We start from the raw sequence: 22,922 nt of genomic DNA, 5'->3' as shown, positions 1-22,922 counted from the left end.
TTCCTGGGTGTATTGTTTTGTGTGTGTTCTAGGACCCTGTGGGTCTCTCCAGTGTACTTTCCTGTGAGGCTGGGACTTTCTCCCACTGCTTCAATCCCCACAGATTTTTACAGCCAGAAGTTTAAGGCTTTATTTCCCTGTGCTGGGACTCTGGGTTTTGTGATCTGTCTTGCTCTCCAGTTGTTTCTCCTGGTTTATCCACATGCAAATATGGGACCACCAGCTGACATTGGAGCAGCCTTGTTGGCTCCAATCCTCCAGCTGCCACCTTGGCACTCGTCCTCTCCACCCTGGCTGCCTGTCTCTGCCCCTCCTACCGGTCTGGATGAATGTTTCTTCTTAAGCTCTTTGGTTGTTGGACTTCCATACAGTTTGATTTTGGGGCAGTTCTGGTTATTTTTTATTATTAAATTTGTTGTTGACCTTCCTTTGGTTGTGCAAGGAGGAAAAGCGTTATCTACCTACACCTCCATCTTGGCCAGAAGTCTAAAGTCCTAACTGTTTTAAAATTAAAAACAAATCAAGATAAACAATATTACATCAGTGGTATAATTAAGTAATTGCCTAAATTTTATCTTTTGTGAAATTTCAGTTTTAATAAAATTTACATATTAGTTGCTGGAAAATTATTTATATAAATTAATAAATTGGGCTATAATTAAGGGATCAAAGTTCACACTGTCTCTCTCTCTCTCCCTTCCTCTCTCTCTAAAAATAAACATATACTTGGGTAAAGATTAAAAGAAAAAATATACACTACTTAGGGAGATATAAAAACTATTAAATAAATAGTTGTGTATTTTTACTTCTTTGAATTCTTATGTTATTTTTCAATATCTTTTAACTTGCATGATTTTCTATACAGAGTTCAGAGAAAAATATTCACTCGCTTTGTGTCTTTTTTGTCCATTCTATTATTTGTTTCATTTCATGATTATTTCTGAAACTGTGTTCCTACATAGAAGAGGCAGTTGTTAAAATAAGTATTCTGGGCATCAGATATGCCAGATATAGCCTAGTCTTGGGATATATTGATACATATTAATTGTATCATAGTGTGTTCATGAGAATTTTTTAAATGAGAGGTTCCCTAGCTCTATAGTGATTTGAAAAAGGATATTGCATCATTTGATGGCCTGGGGATAATAGGGGCTTCATCTTTTTACTGCATGCACTTAAATTATTTTTAGCATTTGGGGATTTCCTACCATTAAATATGAATGTTTAAAAAAAAGCAGGAGAAATAATAGCAGAAACAGCCACAACTAACATTGGTCCATAAACCCCAGCCAAAAGCAAATGTGATCTTCACCTCTCTTTAGAAAATCTTTTGTTTTGAAAATACAAACCCCTCAAGGACAGCTTTGGATGTCCTGAGTATCATGAGATAGATATGTACAATTAAGGACTAGCAACAAAGAAGTGTCAACAATCTTATCAGGTGGGAAATTAAAATTGAGTTTAGTTGAGTCCAGGAGTGAAGGTATAAACCAAAAAGTTATGGTAACATAACAAATAGTATGCAATAAACCATTTAGCATTTTAAAAGGGTAGAATCATGCCATTTAGCTCAGTGTATCATTCCTCCACTGTACACATTACTTTTTGTTTCAGACATAAGGAATATAATATCTTCTTTGCGCAAATAGGAAGTATTCTTGATGACTTTTAGTGCCTACCTGTATTTATCTATTCATTCCTTCATTTAAGAAAAATTCCTACGCCTGGTAATTTGGCAGTCAGTGATCCCCATCCTGCTGATAAGAATATACAGGAACTACGGGGTAGTTCCATAATCTCATTGCAAATCAGTGATGTGGTCAGGTCAAACAGCTAACTTTCTTCCACTTTGTGCACTCCCCCCTAGCGTACAGTCCAAGAATGCTGAAACTACAAGAGAGCTTCATCTGTGCTACTAGCATTGGGTGACAGCTCGATGGCTAAATGGGAAGCTAACGTATTATAACCGAAAGTAAGCCTTAGAAGTAATTTTGTAGTAAGGGCCACACACCGAGGGAGGTGAAGTTGTATATGTATTTCTGTGTAGGAGATGGTGGTGAGTAATAATTTTCTTCTATTTGCTGTCCAATCCTTTTATTTTATTTTAAAGAATTGGAGTGCCGGTGAGTCTGGGTGGCTATCTCAATATCACACAATGTGTTAGCATTTGACCAATCATGTTCAAATGAAATTCTAAATTTTAGCTACCTCCATGACCTTTATAAATATCCCAAAAGAATCACGCTCTGTATTTTGTCAAGGTTGATAAGGAAAATTTAATCTTCTCCCACCTAATGCTTATTCCATTTATTCTGAAATGACTAGTGGTCTCCATGTCACTATTTCTGTAAACCACAATCCAAGTGTGTTTTAATTCATGAAACTGCCATGAGATTCCTGGCCTTGCTGTCTTTGCCCTTCCATTTTCTCAGTTTTAAAATACCTCTTGTGTTCAGTGACTGCTCTAATTATCGAAGATCTACTCATTCATTAAGGTTCAGCTCAAGTACAACCTTTCTGTTAAGCCTTGCCCCAATAGCCCCAGCTGAGGTGAATCCTCTGCACACCCATGCAAAGTTTGCGCCTCTTTACCATGTTATTTTGTTCTTCCATCGGTCTAGTGTCTGTCTTTTCCACTGGAAGGCAAGCCCCATGTTGACAGGAACCATATCTTGTTTATTCCTTCAGGATCCCTCTGAGCCTTGCTTTTAGCCCAGGTAAGGTTGAAGTAAAAAGAGTGGTAGACAAAATTTATTTCAGAAGAGAGACCTTGTTGTTAGTTAATTTTGTCTCACCAATTAAATGGTAAGTTCCTTGAGAGAAGAACGTCTTTGTAACTATAGTGCCATTTTCACAGGGATATAGGCTTCATAAGCTATGATTAACTTACCCAAATAAATAAAATGGGAAGTTAGGAGGCTGAGATAACCTTAGGGAGAGCATTGGACTTCTGGAAACAAGGTTTCACTTGGTCTTTCTGCCTCTGCGTCCTTGCTTTTTTGTCATAAGTCTAACCACATCCAGGTGTTATATTGTTTGGCACTTCCTTTTAGTAAATTATCTTACCCTTTCTCTTCATTTTTTTAAAACCTCATTCTCATAACTTGACCTTCAATTTGCTTTCATTTTTACTCTTGAATTTTTGGAAGCAACTGAATTAGGAAGTTTTTAAGTGAAATTATTTAAGATCTCAGAGTAGTGATAAATATATAAATATTCAGAGGTCCTGAAAGTTCTTTGTAGGTCTCTTGTCTCAATCTGATTCCTGAAAACTCAATCAGGTGATACTTATTCTAAGCAAGGATTGCTGATATATGAGCAGAGATTGTGACAAGTTTATTGGATGTTAGGAAATAGCTAAAAATAAGCATATTCATGCCAGCAAAGAAATAGGAAGGAGGTGGAGCATTACACTAGGTAAAGCATTATGGACAATGCAGGGCCATAATAATGTGTATTACTGGGGACTTCCATTCAAGATGGAGGTGTAGATAAACACAGTGCACCTCCTCACACAACTCCATCAAAATTAAAACTACGGTAAAGAGCAATCATCACTCAGAGCCATCAGAAATCGAGCTGAATGGAAGTCCAACAACTACAGAATTAAAAAACCACATTCATGCAGACTGATAAGAGGGGCAGAGATGTGGAATAGGCTGGCTCCATGTCCATGTGTGGTGGATGAAAATTTGGGAGAAATATCTTGGGAACAAGGAGTCTCAGACCCACACCAGACCCCCCAGCCCAGGGTTCCAGTGCCAGGAAGATAAATACCCACAACTTCTGGCACCAAAATACCAATAGGGATTGAGTCAATGGGAAAAAGTTCTAGAATCCCTCTTAAAACCCTCACCCAGACTTATTCAGACTGACTACTTCTGACCTCCAGCACTGGGGTAGCAGCTTAAGAGGCACCAGTGACATATGGGGAAGAACTGAAGTGTCTGGTATCCGGGCAAGAGCTGGGGGAGAGCTTTCTCCCAGACAAAAAGGGGGGCAGAATCCATTGTTCCTCTTCTAGCCCTCCCCCCAGAGAGCCACAGAGCACACAGGCAGACACCATACCTGAGACTCCATCAGCCTGGCTAACATTGTTTACCCTGCCCTGGAGATTCCCTGAGACTCAGTCCCACCCAACTTATAGGCCCACACTTTTAAGCATGACTTTTCCATATGAGTGTCTGGTCTGGGCTCATGCTCCAAAACTTCCTAAATCCTCTCAAACAAGCAAAAGCTGGCCTCAGTGAGCCCTCAGATTTGTACCTCTTGCTAAGTAGCCTCATACCTGGCACTAGCAGCAGCCAGCTTTGGATCACTTTGGCTTTGCCTGGGAACCTCTAAGCCCAGCACAAGTAGCAGCCATCTCAGATTGCTTTATAGCTCATGCAGGGTGGCTCTGGGCAGAACACAGGTGGGAGCTAACCTTGGCCTGCATCACTAGGTAAGTCCCAGAGCATGCAGACTACACCTACAGACTACATCATAGTACCACAACCCTGTCCCTGAACAGCTAATCCTCCATGGATGGCAGAGGTTGGCAGTCAGTGTTCACAGCCAGTCCTTGAAGCTGACTGGCCTGGGTAAATCTCTCCCAAGAGATTGCTCTGCCAAGAGCAATCAAGGCTCAACTATAAGAGGAGGGTATACTCATCCCACATGAGAGTGCACCTCAACTACCCAGCTTGGGTGACAGGGGAAGCTGTGCCACTGGACCCTACAGGACACTGACTATACTAGGCCACACTACCAAGATACGGAGTCAAAGCAACTGTACATAACACTTAGAAACAAACACAAAAAGGCTGCCAAAATGAGGAGATAAAGAATCATGGCCCAAATAAAAGAACAGAATAAAACTTCAGAAAAAGAACTAAACAAAATGGAGATAAGAAATCTATCATATACAGAGTTCAAAACACTGGTTATAGGGATGGTCAAGGAACTTAGGACCTCAGCAGCATAAAAGAGATCCAGTCAGAAATGAAGCATGCACTAATTTCAATAAAGAACAATTTTCAGGGAAACAACAGTAGAGTAAATGAAGCTGAGATTCAAATCAGTAATTTGAAACATAAGGAAGCAAAGAACAACCATGCAGAACAACAAGAAGGAAAAAGAATCCAAAAAAATTAGGATAGTGTAAGCAGCCTCTGGGACAACTTCAAGCATTCTAACACTGGCATCATGGGGGTTCTAGAAGGAAAAAAGAAAGAGAAGAATTTGGAAATTTATTTGAAAAAATGATGAAATACAACTTTCTTAATTTGGTGAAGGAAATAGATGTACAAGTCTAGGTAGCACAGAGAGTCCCAAACTAGATGGATGCAAAAAGGCAGTCTCCAAGATACATTATAATTAAAATGCCAAAGGATAAAGATAAAGAGAGAATTTTAAAAGCAGCAAGACAAAAGCAGTTCGTTACCTTCAGGGGAGTTCGCATAAGACTATCAGCTAACTTCTCAAAAGAAACTTTGCAGGCTAGAAGGGTTTGGCAAGAAATATTCAAAGTCATGAAAAGTGGGGACCTACAGCTAAGATTGCTCTACCCAGCAAAGCTATCATTTAGAATCAAAGAGCAGATAAAGAGCCTCCCAGATAAGAAAACACTAAAGGCATTTGTCATCACCAAACCATTATCACAGAAAATGTTAAAGGGGCTTATTTAAAAAAAGATGAAAACTAGGAACAATAAAATGGCAACAAATACATATCTATCAACAATTGAATCTAAAAGCAAACTAAGCAAGCCATAAGAAGAAAGACAGAATCATGAATATGGAGCGTATTTTGATGGTTGCCTTTTGGGAGAGGAATGAGAAGGAATGGGTGAAGAGGTAAGGGAATTAAGAAGTACAAGTTGGTAGTTACAGAATAGCCATGGGGATGTTAAGTACAGTGTAGGAAATGGAGTAGCCAAAAAACTTATTAATGCATCACTGATAGACCTGAATAAAGGTGTGCGGATTGTCGAGGGAGTGGGGGATGCAAGGTGGAAGGGGACCAAGGGGGGAAATCAGAATAATTGTAATAGCATAATGAATAAAATATAAATAAAAACATATATTAGTAATTTCAACCTGTTTCATTTCATGGCACACATAAACTAATTACCAAAATTCTGCAGCACACCACAATATATATCTTTTGCCAATCTGACAAAAAACAGGTATAATTTTGATTCATTCACACCAACAGCTATTGAATATTGGATGTTGTGTAGTTTTAAAATTGACAACCTAAGGGAAAAGAAGTCAGTGCCCTTGATTAAACAGTCAGGTGTTATGTGTTTAAAATTATTGCTGCACACCAGTGTGCCTCGTATGTTACACCAGTTGAAAATCACTGTCATATATTATTTTTGTTGTGAGGACTAAATGAATTAAAGTACTTGTGCATTTCAAAGAGTTTTTGAAATTTAATAAGTAATTGACAAAAGATGCTGTTATTATTTATTACCTGTTAAACTAGCTATAAAATAATAAAATAAGTAAAAATAAACTAAAATATAATTACATAATAAAAATTTTTTAGAATTCTATAATATTTTGGAAATTTTTGATATTTTTGAACAAATAAAATGATTTGTTTTTTTCAACAAATTGTTATTATGTGCTTACCACATGCCATATACTCTGATAGTGAGGCTTAAGTACTGGAAAATATTATCTCAAAAAATTATAGAATCATGCTAGATAAATATTTAGCAAAAACTGTTGAAGTGGTAAATATCTGGTCCTTCTAGAACAGATTTGATTTTAATTTTGTTTTCATCTTTCAGGGGAAGAATCATGTGATCCATATATTCATATTGAGAGAGATTCCGTGTACACAGCCTTTAGAGGAAAATCATTTTACCTGGAATGTCCTGTGGATATCTGTGCTAATGTACAAAATGCAACCTGGTGCAAGATTGAAGGAGAAAAGTGTCCACCTCTTTTGCAAACACCTCATACAAAAATGAAGTGGGATGAAAGGAAAACTACTAGGGTTTATCTTCTGTATTTTGATCAAGCACAGGCTAGCGACAATGGATCATACCGCTGTTCTGCAAATGTTTTTTCTGGACTCCTTGAAAGCTTCTCAATAACTCTTTATGTGACAGGTGAGTTCTTATACACTGAAACTACCTAGTGTTTTTCTCATTATGTTTCAAGGAAAAGGAGAACCCAGGTTCTCAAATAATTACATTAGATAGTGAACTTACATAAGTCATTAGAACACTGCCACCCCTCACAGACTGTAAAGTGCACATTGAAGTGAGTGATTTAGAGAAGAGTAGAAAATATAATAAAATTTATTATTTTTGCCCTGGAGGATGTGGCTCAGTTGGTTGGAGCCTCGTCCAGTAAACCAAAATGTTGAGGGTTCAATTTCTAGTTGAGGTGCATATGGGAGACAACCAAGATGTTTCTCACATAGATTCTTTCTCTCTCTCTCTCTCTCCCTCTAAAATCAATACACAGATTAAAAAGTTACTGTTTTGCTTTAAAAGGGAATACACTTTATTTGATAAGTGCAAAAGTAGATCACTGAAATGTTGGAAAAAATTCAAACTGAATACCAATAGCAGTAGAATGTTTTTATTCTCTGTCCTTGTTTTCTTTTTCTTTTATTTTTTCTTCCATTTTTTTTGTTTTTGACTTTTACTACTAATAATTTTTTGAAGTTATGTTTGTAGTGAAACTCCATTTAGAATAACATTAAAATGATGAAGCACTTAAGAATAAATTTAACCTAGAGGATACAAGACTTATACACTGAATAAAATGTAGCTGAAAGAAATTGAAGATGTAAATAAATAGAAAGATGCCCTATGTTCAAGGACTGGAATGTTCAATATTGTTAAAATGGCAAGAGTTCCCAAAGTGATCTATAGATTCCACCAAGTCCCAACAATCTCTATTTGCAGAAATGGAAAAGGTGATTTTAAAAGTTGTAGAGAATAGCAATGAGCCCAGAATGGCCAAAAATTTTTGAGAAAGAAGAACCATGTTGGAGCACTCAACACTTCCCTATTTCAAAACTTACTACAAAATGACAGTAATTAAAATTGTGGTCCTAGCATAAGGGTAAATATGTAGATCATGGGATAGAACTGAGAATCCAAAATGATCCATACATTCTTGGTCACTTGATTTTTGACAAGAGTGCTGAGGCCATTCAATGGGAAAAAAATACTTTTTTCAATATTCAACTGCAAAAGATCATTTGGACCTCTACCTCACTCAATATACATAAAAAGTAAGAATTAAGTAAGAATTGATCTGACATTTAAATATAAGATCTAAAACTATAAAATCTATATTCACATAAAACTATAAAACTATGATTTTTTTAGAAGACCACATAGGAACTAATCTTCACGATCTTGAATTTCTTGGATAAGATGTCATAAGTAACAAAAGGAAAAATAGATAACTTCTACCTCATCAAAATTAAAAACTTTTCTGCTTCAAATGACACTATTGAAACAGAAAAGACAACATACAGAATGTGATAAAATATTTGCAAATCATACACCAATAAGAAACTTATACCCAAAATATATACAAAATTCTTAAAACTTAACAAATAAAAAAACAGTTAATGAAAGAAATGGGCAAATATTTGAATAAATTTTATTCACAGATTTATAAATGACCAATAATCACATGAAAAAATGCTCAACATCAGCAGTCATCAGGGAATTGCAAATAAAAAATATAATGATATCACTCTATAGCTACCAGGGTGACTAGAATTTAAAAAAAAAACAAAAAAGAAAGAAAAGTTGGTGCTGGCAAGGATGTGGAAAAACCAAAACCCTTATACATTGCCAGTGGGAACGTAAAATGGTGCAGCTGCTTTAAAAATAGTCTAGCAGTTCTTCAAAAGGTTAAACATAGTTGCCACAGACCCAACCATTCCATTCTTAGGAAAATACCCAAGTGACATGGAAATGTGTGTCCAAAAAAACTTGTACAATGTTTATAGCAGCACTATTCACAACAAGCAAAAATGGAAACAACCTACATGTCCATCAGCTGATAAACAAATAAAGGAAATGTGGTAAATCATATAATGGAATATTATTCAACCATAAAAGAATGATGTACTATCACATTCTACAACATAGGTGAGCCTCAAAAACATTATGGTAAGTAAAAGAAATCAGATACCAAAGGTTACATATTGTACATATTTATGTGATTTTGTTCACATAAACTACCCAGATGAGTGTGCAAATCATGATGAATAGTTTCCAGGAACTGGGAGAAAGGGAGAGTGGGCAGTGATAATTTAAGGGTGTTGGGGCTTCTCTTTGGGGTAATGGAAATGTGCTAAAGCCTTGATAGTGGTAGTGATTGCACAACACCGACTATTTTAAATGCCACTGAATTGTATGCTTTAAATGACTAAAGTGGCAATTTTTATGTTACTGCATAAAATATATTAGCATCAATGAAGATCACCCTTTCATTATAAGAAATGAGATGGAGTTTTTTTAAATTTAATTGTTGTTCAAGTATAGTTTTCTGTCTTTTACCCTCATTCTAGCCTGCCCCCCCCAGTGCTCCCCACCTCCCTCCCATTTCCACCCCCCTTAGTTGTTGTCCATGTGTCCTTTATACTAGTTCCTGTAAATCCTTTCCCTTTTCCCCTGAAATTCCTTCCCCTCTCCCCTCTGGTCACTGTCCAGCTGTTCTCTGTTTCAGTGTCTTTGGTTATATTTTGCTTGCTTGTTTGTTTTGTTGTTTAGGTTCCTGTTAAAGGTGAGATCATATGGTATTTGTCTTTCAACACCTGGCTTATTTCACTCAGCATAATGTTTTCCATTTCCATCCATGCTGTTGCAAAGGGTAGGAGCTCCTTCTTTCTTTCTGCTGCATAGAATTCCATTGTGTAAATGTACCATAGTTTTTGGATCCATTCATTTACTGATAGGCACCTAGGTTGCTTCCAACTCTTGGCTATTGTAAATTGTGCTGCTATGAATATTGGGGTGCATAGGATCTTTTGGATTGGTGTTTTGGGGTTCTTAGGGTATAATGTTTTGTGAGCAGAAAATGACACTGAAGGTTATTGCAAAAGAGAAATTTGATAGTTACTTCTTGTATGGATGCCATTCACTTAGCTGTTTACATTTTGTGTGTGTGATTTTAATTAATTTATTACTTCAGATTTACACTTTGGAGACAGTCTTTAAATTCCCTTAAAGCAGCCCAATGAAGGAATCCACTTAAATGACATTAAAAATTTTAAATCACTTTAACATTTTTTAAAGCAGGCCAATGAGGGAATGCACAGTATTCCCATGCTAGCTGCAACTCTCTGCTATGAAGCACAGAATTGTAGAATACATTGATGGCAGAATTAGATTTTGGGTCAAACCCAATGCTAATTACTTGTGACCATCCACACACTGGTTTATAAACCTGTTTAGAATGGATCCTGTATCTCAAATGTCTTTGCTTCTCCATGAAGAGAGAACATAGTATCTGATACATAATGGGTGTTCAATAAAGATTTATTTGTAAATGAATTAAATAATATATGCTAAGTGAAAAAATTGCCTTTGACTACCTGGAGAAGCTTATATTGAGGATGTTTGGAAAGAATGCTTCCTGGAAAGAATTATGCTATTAACTCACTTAATGAGATAGTATAAAATACTGAAATTTTAAAGAAGTAATGCATTTTTAACCAGCAAAATAAATGTTAAAAATAAGCAAAATTTACAAAAAAGTTACTACCAGGTCAATATGAATTATACTATTAAATATAAAATAATTAACTACTACTAGATAATTTGTATAACATACTAATATAATGTATTACAAAATTAAATGTAGTGACACTGAGTCCAACTTCCTTGGAAGAAAGCCTTCTTGTGTAACTTATTCTTACATTGTGGGAACCAAGTCACTTCTATATTAGAGAGGAATTTAGCCAAGTGTCTATCCCACATTTGAGTCACCCCTTGACCACTCCAGATGCTTGTACAATTGATAAAGTGTCTGTTCTATGGAGCCAAGGTGAGGCTAAAATTAGGATTAATAATGTGTCTCTCTTGTGGAGATGGGGGTAGCAGTCCCTCTAAAACCCTGTGCCCTGAGAGGATGTGTTTATTAGGCCCACACTGGGACAAAGAGCATAAAAGATGAAGAGGTCCGAAGGAAGGTCTAAGAGCTAAGCTAAAAACATTGAGGGCCTTTTAAATTCTCTTTTAGATTTCTACCTTCCTAATTTCCTTTTCTCCTTCCTTTCTTATCATTCTGTCAATTAATGCTCCAGACTCCCACTGAGATTCCCCAGGACGTTTCTTTGGCTTTCTACTCTTGTCTGTCAACAACCTTCCACTGTGTGCCATGTTCATCCTACAGCTTCTATGATCATCTCAGACCTTCATTCTTCCTTCTCAGTTCATTGTATGGGCTCCTTGTCTTTAGTGTTTCCCCATTTTTGTCCAGTTCAGCTAAAATTCTTCCTGATACATTTAGTTTTTCTAGTAAACTTCTTTCATAATGCCATTCTTTTATTGAGTCCCCTGCAGAGCAACCTTAGCACTCACAATATTGGGCTCAAGTTTGTTAACTAGCATTCAAGGCCTTCCACAGTCCCTCTCCACCTCCCTTTCTGGATTGTTTCTGGGTTCCACATAAAAACTCTCAACCCCATTGCCATGTCTTCACCATGATCCTTCCCAAGAAGGGGCATGTGGCTGTCACCACATGTGGAGAACCCGTTCATCTGTCCTATGCCCCCTTTCCTGTCAAGCCCAGCTCATTTCCCAAGCTCTTAAGGAAGACTTTCATATTTACCCTTGGAGAAGTGATTTCTCTTTTCTATCCATTTTTATGCTATTAAACATCTGTGCCTTGGCTGGTACAGCTCACTGGATTGAGTGCCAGCCTGAGAACTAGCCTGTCACTGGTTCAATTCCCAGTCTAGGGCACATGCTTGGGTTGCAGGCCAGGTCCCCAGTAGAGAGTGTGCAAGAGGCAACCACACACTGATGTTTCTCTCCCTGTCTTTCTCCCTCCCTCCCCTTTCTAAAAATAAATTTAAAATATTTAAAAAATACTAAAACATAGAACTTAAAAAAAAAGGTCTGTGCCTCTCGATCATCACATATTTCTTTGTACTGAAATAAAGTGTGGCTGTGTCTTTCATCCCCTCAAAAATTATATCCTGAGAAGCAGGCACTGTGTCATAGTCCTCTGGGTCACCCCTGCTTCTTTCAAAAGTCAAATAAATAATTTAAGAATTGGCTTTAACTGGGTGGACTTTTCCTTCCATGAAGTGATAAAAACAAACAACAGAGAAAAGGTCTAAGAAAAATTCCTTTTCTCTTCTACCTGGCAGTAGTCAGTGAACTAAATATAAGGTGAATAGAAAAGTGTGCTCTGAAATTATGTTTAAGAATCATGCTGTTTGCAAACACATTTTAGAGGTATAATAAAAAATGTTTTATTTTCTCCCCTTAAAATATCTTTCTCAGGGAGTATTGAGAATTTTCCTATTTTTCTATTTGACTCTCATTTGTTTTTTAAAAAACTTACATTTATTGGAATGACACTGGAATGACATTGGAATAAAGTTATATGGGTTTCAGGTGTACAGTTCTATAATATCTTCTGTATATTGTGTTGTGAGTTCACCACCCCAAGCCAAGCCTCCTTCCATCGCCACTTATCCCCCTTTACCCTCTCGTACCTCCCTCACACCCTTTTCCCTCTGGTAATCTCCATACTGTTGTCTGTGTCTACCAGTGCTGTCGTTGTTTTTGCTTAATCCCTTCACCTTGTTCATCTAGTAAGCCCTCTCCTCTCTGACAGCTGTCAGTCTGTTCTCTGTACCTATGAGTCTGTTTATATTTTCTTTATTCTGTTCACTGGATTCCATATATAAGTGAAGTCACATGGTGTTAGTCTTTCTCTGACTGGCTTATTTCACTTAGCTTAATACTTTCCAGGTTTGCCCATACAGTTGTAAAAGGTAAGATTTCTTTTTTTTTTGTTTTACAGTCAAATAGTGTTCTCTTTTGTAAATTTTTTTACCAAAGTTTTATATCCGCTCATCTACAGATGGATACTGGGTTCTAAATCTTGGCTATCATAAAAAATGCTGGAGTGAACATAGGGGTGCATATATGCTTTTGAATTAGTGTTTCAGGTGTTTTCAGATATAGCCCCAGAAGTGGAGTCACTGGTTCATAAGGCAGATCCATTTAAATTTTTTGAGGTAACCCCATACTGCATTCCACCGTGGCTGCCCCAGTCTGACTTTCCGACAGTGCATGAGGGTTCCCTTTTCTCTGCAATCTTGCCAACACTTGTTGTTTGTTAATTTATTGATTCTTGTTTGGAAAAGCTTAAATTAAGAACTGATTTATGTAAGAACAGGGATACGGTAAAGTAAGGGCTTGCATACTTCTGTGAAAGCAATGCTCTTTCAGAATAAACAAATACACTTTGAGGAGCAAAGTCTCAGAAAAAAAGCTGACAGAGCTGGGGAATAGTCGCTGGAACACACAACGGCCTGCAACTCCACCCTCCCCAATCTGCCCTGGGTCAGTTCCTGACAAGGAATTTGGCAAAGACAAGTGGTCATTGTCTTAGCAGGAATGAGAGGGTGGTATGAGTAGGCAGGAAGTGAGACACAATCTTTGTTTCAGAATGAGGGTCCAGCATGTCATCCAAAGCATTCTTTCCTTGTGGCCTTTCACGCTCACTTGGAATACCTACAGAATGTGCGTATTATTACTTTTGGTATCAGAAGATGCCCTACAGGCTGATTGTGTCCTTATACTTAAGGAAAGGGGAAGAGGGAATCAAAGCAGGCAGAGGAAGCTTGTGTTGCATTTATTTAGTCTCTCTTTGAGCCTCAAAATGAACCCAGAAATTCATTTGTATCCACGATCTCAAAGTCATCTAAACGTTATGCAGATGCCTTTTGCTGGATGCCTGGATTCGCAGTGTGCACGCGCAGGTGTCATCTCACACACTAGCTCTGATTCTGGACATCTGCGACACACACCTGAACTGTTAGCACCACCAAATTCAATACTTACCTTGTTTTTTTTTTTTTATTTCAGAAGAAACTCAAAATAATTCAGAACATCTTCTAATCAGTAAGTATCAATCTAGTTAAATAAAATTAAGGAAACTAGATTGTTTGATGGTTGGAGAAGTAATAAAATCCGGGTCTTCTTAATTGAATGGATTTGTTTGCGAGGCCCTGAGTGTTATTCCTACCCACACTCCTCCCCCAGACAGCTGTGTCTGTCACCCTTGGCAGTGACTTAGCTGCTCACCCAACCTAAACAGCAGCTGCTGCATGAATAATGCAGCGTTTGTTATTGCTCTGAATTTCCAAATCACATATACCCAGTTCCAGTAGCTCCCAACAACCTATACCCCAAAACCAAGCATATGGGGAAGTTAATATATAATTACATTAACACATTTAGAAAGAAAGCTTTCTTGCATAAAAAAATAGCACAAGTACAAAATTAAAGATGTGTGATGCATTCTGATATTTTCTATTAATTGTTTTTTAATATTTTATTTTTATCTTTTAAAAGCTTTTATTTATTTATTTATTTATTTATTTATTTATTTATTTATTTATTTATTTTTATTTAGAGAGGGGAAGGGAGAAAGAGAGAGAAAGGAACATCAATGTATGGTTGCCTCTTGCGCACCCTCCACTGGTGACCTGGCCTGCAACCCAGGCATGTGCTCTGACTGGGAATCAGACCGGTGACTCTTTGATTCAGGGGACTCAACCATTGAGCCACACCAGCTGGGTTGTGTTTTATTTTTTAATGTAATTTGTAATCTATTAAGTTATTTCATGACCCACAAATAAGTTGCAGTCTATCATGGACAAACAGGGCCTTAATGCATATTAACATTGATCAAAAGTAACAAGTGCCAGCTGTGTGCCCAGCAAACCTTGTTTAAAAATATCAAAGATATCTGGAGATACCAAAACTATTTGGTATTTGGAGATACCTAAGAGTTATGAGACAATGACAAGGCATTGTGTTAAAGGAGCTTGAATTTAGTTCAGAAAGATGTTGGCTTGAGTCCCAAGTGGTGCTCAGTAGCTGGCTGACCCTAGGCAAGTCTTAAAGCATTAATACTCTTGTCAAGTCATGGGACTTGATAAAAATAATGGCCTCCTTGCTTTTCTGAAGTGACCAATGAAAGTTAAATAAGACACTGTAAATGACAGGCCGTGGTGAAGTGTTTTCTGAGAACCATATGGATATTGTTTACAGGGGATTAAGCTGGCAGAAAAAAATTGTTGCAATAAAGCAAGAAGTGGGTGAGAGTGCTGAGGCTTAGGGTTCTTGGGGAAGGCTTACTGGCAAAGGGTGGCGTCTTCTTTATTCAAGTTCTGTTAATGCAGAGGGTGTTGCCAATGTAAACATATTTCAGATTTCCTAACTGTCTTTAGCACTGACTAACATTTCAGATACAACCGATGCTTCAGGACCACCATCCAAAAACAAGACAGAGGACAGACAATCGATCCTTTATAGTTTGGTTCCTTTGGGAGGACTGCCTCTGCTCATTACTGGTTTCTGCCTATTCTGCTGCCTGAGAAGGCACCGAGGTGGGTTCCATCTTCCCACAAATGTGTGCTCTGTTACCAGGACTCATATGTTTTTAGTTGGTTCCTGTTGTTTTCTGTTTTCCCTCTCTTCTTTTATTGTTGTTTAAGTGCAGTTGTCTCCATTCTCTCCCCACCCCTCCCCCCACCCCAGCCATCCCCACTTTCCACCCTTGATCCTACCCCACTTTGGTTTTGTCCATGTGTCCTTTATACATGTTCCTGAAAACCCTCCCCTCTTTACCCCTGTTATCCCCGCCCACCTCCCCTCTGCTTACTGTCCGTGTGTTCTTAATTTCAATGTCTCTGGTTATGTTTTGCTTGCTTGGTCATTTTGTTGTTTTCTGTCCTAATATTTTGTAATAAACCATGGATAATGATTTTCTGGGGGACAACGCCCACCAAAATGGATTAATTCAGGTGTCCTCTAGTCTCGGCGAGCCGTGCTCTCCACAGCACAGGGCTCTAGCCGAGGGTGGTGGTCAGGAGGGAACATCGCTGGAATTTACTCATTCTACCCGCATCAGTCTTTGGCTTGTGTGAGAAGCTCTTCTAAAGTTTCAGGAGGTTGAAAGGGAGGTTGAAATAATCTCTCAGTGGGTCAGATTTGAGTTGGTCTGTCTCTCTCTCTTTTCGAAGCCACACCGTAGCATTCCAGTCACAAGTGCACTTGTCGGAACGAACACCCACTGTCCTCAGTGGAAATTCACATGTTTGCACTTTCTGTTGCCATTACAACCACATGCTTGAACTGAACCCTCACCCAACAATAACAATAAAAAACATGGGTTTTGCATGAAAGAGGAGATATGATATTTTTAAAACCAATTCCTTTCTGCTTTTAAAGAATTCCCTTAATGGCATGAGGGAACACTTAACCACCTAAGAGATGGACGTATGAGGAATTCTGATCCAGCTCTGGTCTGAGCCACTTCCGCTCTCCCTCTCCTTCTTTTTTTCCTCTCTGCCATCTCCTCCCATCCGGTTTCGCACAACAACCACAGTGTAGCTATGGAAACTACACTAGACAAAGAAACTCTTTGTCTGCTCAAAAGTGCCTCTGGTGCTTTGTGGTGAGGACTTCTGCGGCCCAGAAGCTCCTCAGGATCCTGAGGAAATCTTCTGTAGCCCCAACTCCGCATCTGCAACTCCAAGGATCTTTCTAGGGTCCTTCTTGAAGTTTTACCGCCTATTCTGGGGCCGCTGGAACTTCTCTCAGAACTCCTGGGAGAAAGTCAAGGATAAATCCTTTTATTTACCACATCCAGAGGGAACTAGGCAGTAGGAGGTCCTGGCCATGCACATGACAGGAAAGCAGTGCATCTGGCACTGAGTACAGAATGTCCCCAAACAAAGACTTCCAACCTTTTAAAAGTGATGTGTGAGACTCCCCACTTCTCTGAGAATATGCTGGAGGGCTCTCTGGGGTAAGAAGTGAAGAACTAGTGAAGAAAATGGGGCATCAGGAATGTGCAAAATCTGAGTTGTATGTGCCATGCTAGTCACAACAGCTAAACAAGCCAAACTAATAATAACACTCTCACTGGCATTCGAGTGGGTGGGCGTGGGTATGGGGGGAGCATTCCACATTTGCTCTAGGGACGGAGTTTCAATTCAGCAATCTGATTGCAACCCATATTCTTACCATGACACTAATTTACAGGGACTTGGGGAAGAATTGTGTTGTCCTTTACTCCTTTTGGTTTCTTATTGTTTGTTTTGAATTCCAGGGGAACAAAAGAAGCCTTCTGAGACAGCAGAAAGGGAAATGCATGTGGTATGTTCACTGTATCTGTTAAAGCAAATGCAATCTATGTTATATCATGTTACTATATATGTATGTTTTTACATTTGAGGCTCTGTAATACTTATCATGTGCCAGTCACTGTTCTGAGTGCTATATATGTTGACTTACTTTAAAAATGTGTTTGTTTGACATCCACCAGCATTTGCAGCAGAGATTCTTCAGGATTAATAAGTCTCAAAATAAGCAAGTTTTGAGGAGAGCATGGGTGGCAGTGTTGACTCAGAGCAGAAAATTCTGAGACTGAGCTGTAAACCTTGGCCCTGCTCGTGGCCTGTTATATGACTTCAGGCTATTCATTTATTCCCACAAAGGTAACTCGTAAGTTAATGAAAGAATTAACCATTAATAGCCTCATTAAGTGAGTTATGAGTTCATCATAAATCACACCAGCAGTTAATGAAGCGTGACCACAGACCAAGTTACCGTGTAACAGTTTCTCATAATGTGTGTGGGCTCATCAAGGAAGAGAACTTCCAGGCGAAGGGAAGGGTGTGTTGGAGGCAGAGCCAAATTTTTCTACAGTTCTTGGAATATACACTCAGGTATTTCTTTTGGGTTCAGCATTATGTAAATATTGAAACTCAAAAAAGAATGCAAGATGAGGTAATATATTCCTGAGAAAACTTACGGAGTTCCTTAGTTACAAACAAATACTACAGCCATGAATGAGGCACTGCACAGGAAGTTGATGTGTGTGTGTGTGTGTGTGTGTGTGTGTGTGTGCATTTCAGTAAACCAGGGCAGAGAGAACAATGCAGCGACCTTCATGGAAGTTCCAGAGAAGTCAGAGGCAGAGGTAGCCAATAATTCTACGTACAGTATTAAATGGCACTCAGCATTCTTCACCAGTTGCCTAATTTTAAATCAAACCAAATGCAGTTAACTTTAAGAACTTGTATTAACTTTTTAGTAGGCATCAGTGGACATCATTGTGATGGGTGCTAAGGTTTTATTCCCTCAAGTAGGGAAATTTTCTCAAATACTGTCTCCTTTCCTCTGATAGTGAACAACAGCAACAAACCACATTCTGTTATAGTCAGTGTTGAGAACTATGAAACCTTTTTAAAAAATCATGTAAATAATTTATCCTAGAGGTAAAGCCCAGGTTAGTCAACATGTAGTCGTATTTCTTCCTGCATAAGCTGGACAAAGTGTTTATGATGTGGAATTGAATTCAAGAGGGGGTTTTCTGCGTGTGCAACTATTTGGGGATTTTGCTTTAAGGTGTTCATGTCTGTCCCAGGAATTCACAGTTTTGCCCCATTTGAGTCATCAAACATTTCAAAAGACATAGAAAAGATGCCACATTAGATCTTTGAGACTGAGTAAAAATTTTGTGTGAAGGAACTTGTGTGGGAACCGTGAACTGGAAACCCAAAGTAGAAAAGGGAAGAGGTAAAAACATGGCAGCTACATGTAAAAGCCAAAGTTCTCATTTTATTCCAGAACGGTCCTTTGAGGGTTTAAACGTGCTTGCATACTAAACACCACTGAAGTGTTCCCTGTACATGAATGACATCTCAACACGTTTTCAAAAGGGCGTTGTAAACTGGAAGGTGCCAGCCGGGTGCAGAGCAGGAGAGCTGCTTCTGCGTTTGCCACCTCCGCCTGCCACAGGCGGTGACCTGCCTTGTGTCGCCCACCCACCTTGATGAGGCGCCCACAGGACAAGTGCAGCCGCAGAGCACCACGTTAGTTTCACCCCATTCATTGTAACAGTTTTCCGTGGAAGTGAGCCATCTTTTGGGAAGAAGCCAGGTTAAGTGGGTTGACAGACACAGATTGAAAAATACAACAGAGACTTTGTCGACATATCAAGGATTTATGACTCTTTATTAGGTCACACGACAGTCTTCTTCATTGCTCCTCCAGAGGCTTTATCCAGGCTCGTCTGAGTGGCGGCTGAAACACTTTCTATCTGAGCCAAGAGGGGGATGTTTAAAACAATCTCCAACTCCCTCCGTCATCTAGTCTTAGCCTTATTTCCAGGGAAGACACCTTCTCAGAAGGAAGTAGTGTACCCGGCAGTTAATACCTAGCTTCTCGGACAGGCCCAGGTATGCCTGTGCGGTAGAACCTGCTCGGGAGACGTGGACTCTCCGCTGCACGCCGCCGTAAGAACGGCCAAAGGCCAGATGAGGCAGGTGGGCTATCCAAGGCCGTGCACCTGGTACCTAAGAGCAGTTAGGCCAAACTTCAAGAGCATAATTTGGCAAAATTGCAATTTAAAAACTTGAAAGAACACCACATCTTCATTTTTACCAGTTGAGTCCCCTTGAACAACTAGGAATGACAAACAGATAACTGAAAAGAGTGAAAAACTTCAGGACCATTTTACTTTCAGTTTTTTTGCTTTTTTGTTACTTTTTCTAAGTTTTGCTCCCCCTCAAACACAACAACAATTTTCTAATTCCGGGTCTCAAATCATAATACTATATCTTTGATAACTCCTAATATTTATTCTTTCTGCTCCCTTAGAGGGTATCTGTTCTGCTTTGTCTTTAATGGTTACACTCTAAACTGTGTTAACACTATTCACTATGTTGCAGGATGCCTGGAGTTCTTGTAGAATATTTGTGCTTTCCTCATCAATTTGGCTGTGCTTTTCATCTTGAAGAGGGATTTAAAAGTGTTCTATGACCTCAAAAGTGACTAATAATAAGGCACAAAATAACTATGTTGGAGGAACATAGTGGTCCTTAAGCCTTTCATCCTTTAATAAGTGAAAATTTGCTAAGAAAAAAAAAGATATCAACAGCATATGTGAGGAAAAGTCGATTAATTCTCTCCATGTATAAGGACTCAATTTAGCCTGTACTCATAGTTTGCTAATAAGTATGCACCATCACATCTTTAAATGATCATTAAAGCAATTTTCTTCCTCTTGCAGGCTGACGTTCCTCAGCCCTCTAAGAGTGAGCAAACTGAAGTGGGCACCAGGCAGACTTCCCCAAACCTGCCATTAGAGACTGAAGTTTATGATAATGATCCCTGGTTTGGGGTACAGGAGGAGCCTGGGGTCTATGCTAACCCATGTCTGGAGGAAAACAAACAGAGCATTGTGTATGCTTCGCTGAACCACTCCATCGTTAAAATGAACGCAAGACAGGCCAGAAATGTGAAAGAAGCACCTACAGAATATGCAGCCATATGTGTGCGGAGTTCAACCTAGTCCCGACCTCCCACCAGCGATCCCTGGACGATCTGCCTGTAGGTACCATTACCTGAGACCTACAGAATGTAAGATCATATTCCTGGACCCTGAGAAGTTTCACTTCAAGGGCATTCATGTTGGTGCTTGGGTCTTAAGGGTCCTTAGGACAAATAACTAAAATTTCTCACAGAAAATTCTTTTGGAACATTTTATGTTATTGCTGTGAGCAACAAAATCTCCTCTCCAAAACTGAGTGGTATCATGAATAGCAGGGTGGTAGAACATTTAAACTTAGTTACATTTCACCCAATATATGAAGTCAATACTTTCTTTGGAACTATCAGAAAGGTATGTAGGGAAGAGAGATGCTATCTGGATAAGTTTAGTATATTCTTGAAAAAGAATGAACCAATTTAACCAATTAACCATAAATATGGTAATGATAATATGTTTATTCCAGTTAATATTTGATAATAAAAAATTCTCTCTAATGATATAATGTTGGGGTTTCTTAACTGTAAAGAGAAATAATTTTAGACTTGTGAACATAAGAAAAGAGTGGAAAGAATAAATCGTGTAATAAAGATGTGGAATATACCAACAAGGTGGGGGTAGATGCTCCCCATGCCTGAGAAGCAAATGTTTATATCTGCCAGTTAGATCACAGACAGATATCTGTGGTAATGGAGCAATTAGTGCATGATGCATTTATAAACAACGTGGTGACTCTCTTTGGGTTGGATAGACTAAAACATATGGATTGACATAATGCTGCTGAACTACTATACTTGTGGGTGTCTGAATAAACGTAAAAATCAGTGAGGATAGTTATCATCAGGCAGGTTTGGTGGTTTAAACTGCTTCTTGGTTGACCTGATGTCAAATTAAAAGCACAATGGATGGAATGGAGAGAACTACTGAATATTTAGTTGGCCAGTATGGTTCAATGTATTTTCATTCACAACATCTATATCTTGCTGTTTTCTTTACTAAGGAATCAGGGCAAATCATACATAGTGAAGTAGTACAATTTGATAACCATTTGTTTTAAATATTGAGGTTGCACCCACTTAAAAGTATAGCAAGAATATGTTTCAGTTTTCCAGAGTACTTGAGTCTAATTATTTCAAAAATAGCCTGCAACTTCATTCAACAGTTTGAGGCTATTAGGGTTGTCAGGTGCTGCTACTAAGTAATGCAATGGGTCTTATACAACGTGGATAGCAGAGGTTAGAATCCATTTTAACAAATACATGAGCTGCTGTACAAATGAATGTGAAGGGTGTGTGTGTGTGTGTGTGTGTGTGTGTGTCAGCATCTAGGAGGAAGGGTGGGGACTTACAGAAATGGTAAAAGAGAAACTGACAAAATCAACAGACCATTTCGGTTTGCTCTAAGCTCAAAATACCAGAGCAAGTGAGTCATTAAAAGAAGTTTATTAAAATAATGTATGAAATTATAGGGATTGGAGTATGACATCCCATAAAAGTTTTTGTCCCAAAAAGACAAAACAGATTTTGCGACTGAACATTTCTTATGTAACACTGACTATAAGATTTTGACCCCTGGATCGGGGTGGCGAGTATTGTTTCAGAGTCGTTATTATCTACCCAGTATGACATCCTTACTCCTAGGATTTCAGGCAACCAGTTCTAGGTAGGTCTTTTCAGCCAAGCTGCATTTACAGAAAACTTAATGTACAAGAGATAAATGAACTGCCCATGGTATTCTTAAAAATAGAGACAGGAAGTATGGGAGGATACATGTAGCTGTCCTTATCAGATAAATATGCAAAGTTGAACAGTTCCTTTAAAGTGAATTAAAAATATATATATATTTTTGTTTACTCTTGACAATATTTGGAGCATGTATTACTGTAATGTTGATAATTATTTCATCTGTTAATGATTTATACTTATATTTGTACAATGCTTCCAAAATCACAAATCATTTATGTATTTCCTCTTAAAAGTTATCAGAGTTATATATGTATTTCACAAATAAATCTATTTCTATGTTACTTACATGGCTTATTTCATTATAAAATATGAGAAAAAGATTATGTAATTTAATGGCTTTTCATGAATTTTCAGCTTGTTGATTCCAATAAGAAGGTAAAGGCATTAAAACTTATTTTGAATCTATTTGATGTTGACTTTTATACCAAAAAAGCACATGGGCGTGAAATAGAAGAGTGATTCTCAAACCTTATGTCACATAAACATAACTTGAAAAACTGGATAAGTTGCAGATTACCAACTCCCAGCACTCTGAAATCGTGAGTCAGGAGATTCAGCATATGGCTGTACAATCCTCACCATTAAAAGGCACCCCAGATCATTTGAATATAGGTTT

General features: G+C 38.3%; 1 protein-coding gene across 5 annotated transcripts in view; it reads left to right on the top strand.

Annotated features, from left to right (window-relative positions):
• The window catches only part of BTLA (B and T lymphocyte associated), a 34,433-nt gene extending 11,865 nt beyond the window's left edge, over positions 1–22,568 (top strand). For 2 of the 5 annotated variants that reach the window (XM_053663148.1, XM_053663149.1), the window contains 5 exons: positions 6,782–7,105; positions 14,081–14,116; positions 15,451–15,609; positions 17,337–17,383; positions 20,304–22,567. In XM_053663148.1, the coding sequence (XP_053519123.1) occupies positions 6,782–7,105; positions 14,081–14,116; positions 15,451–15,609; positions 17,337–17,383; positions 20,304–20,585 (848 nt within the window). In that variant the 3' untranslated portion in view covers positions 20,586–22,567. Of the gene's footprint in view, positions 1–6,781; positions 7,106–14,080; positions 14,117–15,450; positions 15,610–17,336; positions 17,384–20,303 lie in introns of all 5 variants that reach the window. The other 3 variants (XM_053663150.1, XM_037144296.2, XM_053663151.1) reach the window with 3 other exon arrangements.
• Positions 22,569–22,922: the final 354 nt, after the last annotated feature.

This window comes from Artibeus jamaicensis, unplaced genomic scaffold, assembly GCF_021234435.1.
Source record: "Artibeus jamaicensis isolate MK-2021 breed Jamaican fruit bat unplaced genomic scaffold, CSHL_Jam_final contig_3126, whole genome shotgun sequence".
NCBI classification, from domain to species: domain Eukaryota; kingdom Metazoa; phylum Chordata; class Mammalia; order Chiroptera; family Phyllostomidae; genus Artibeus; species Artibeus jamaicensis.
The sequence above is the reverse complement of the archived record's forward strand: the minus strand, read 5'-3'. Positions and strand labels throughout refer to the sequence as shown.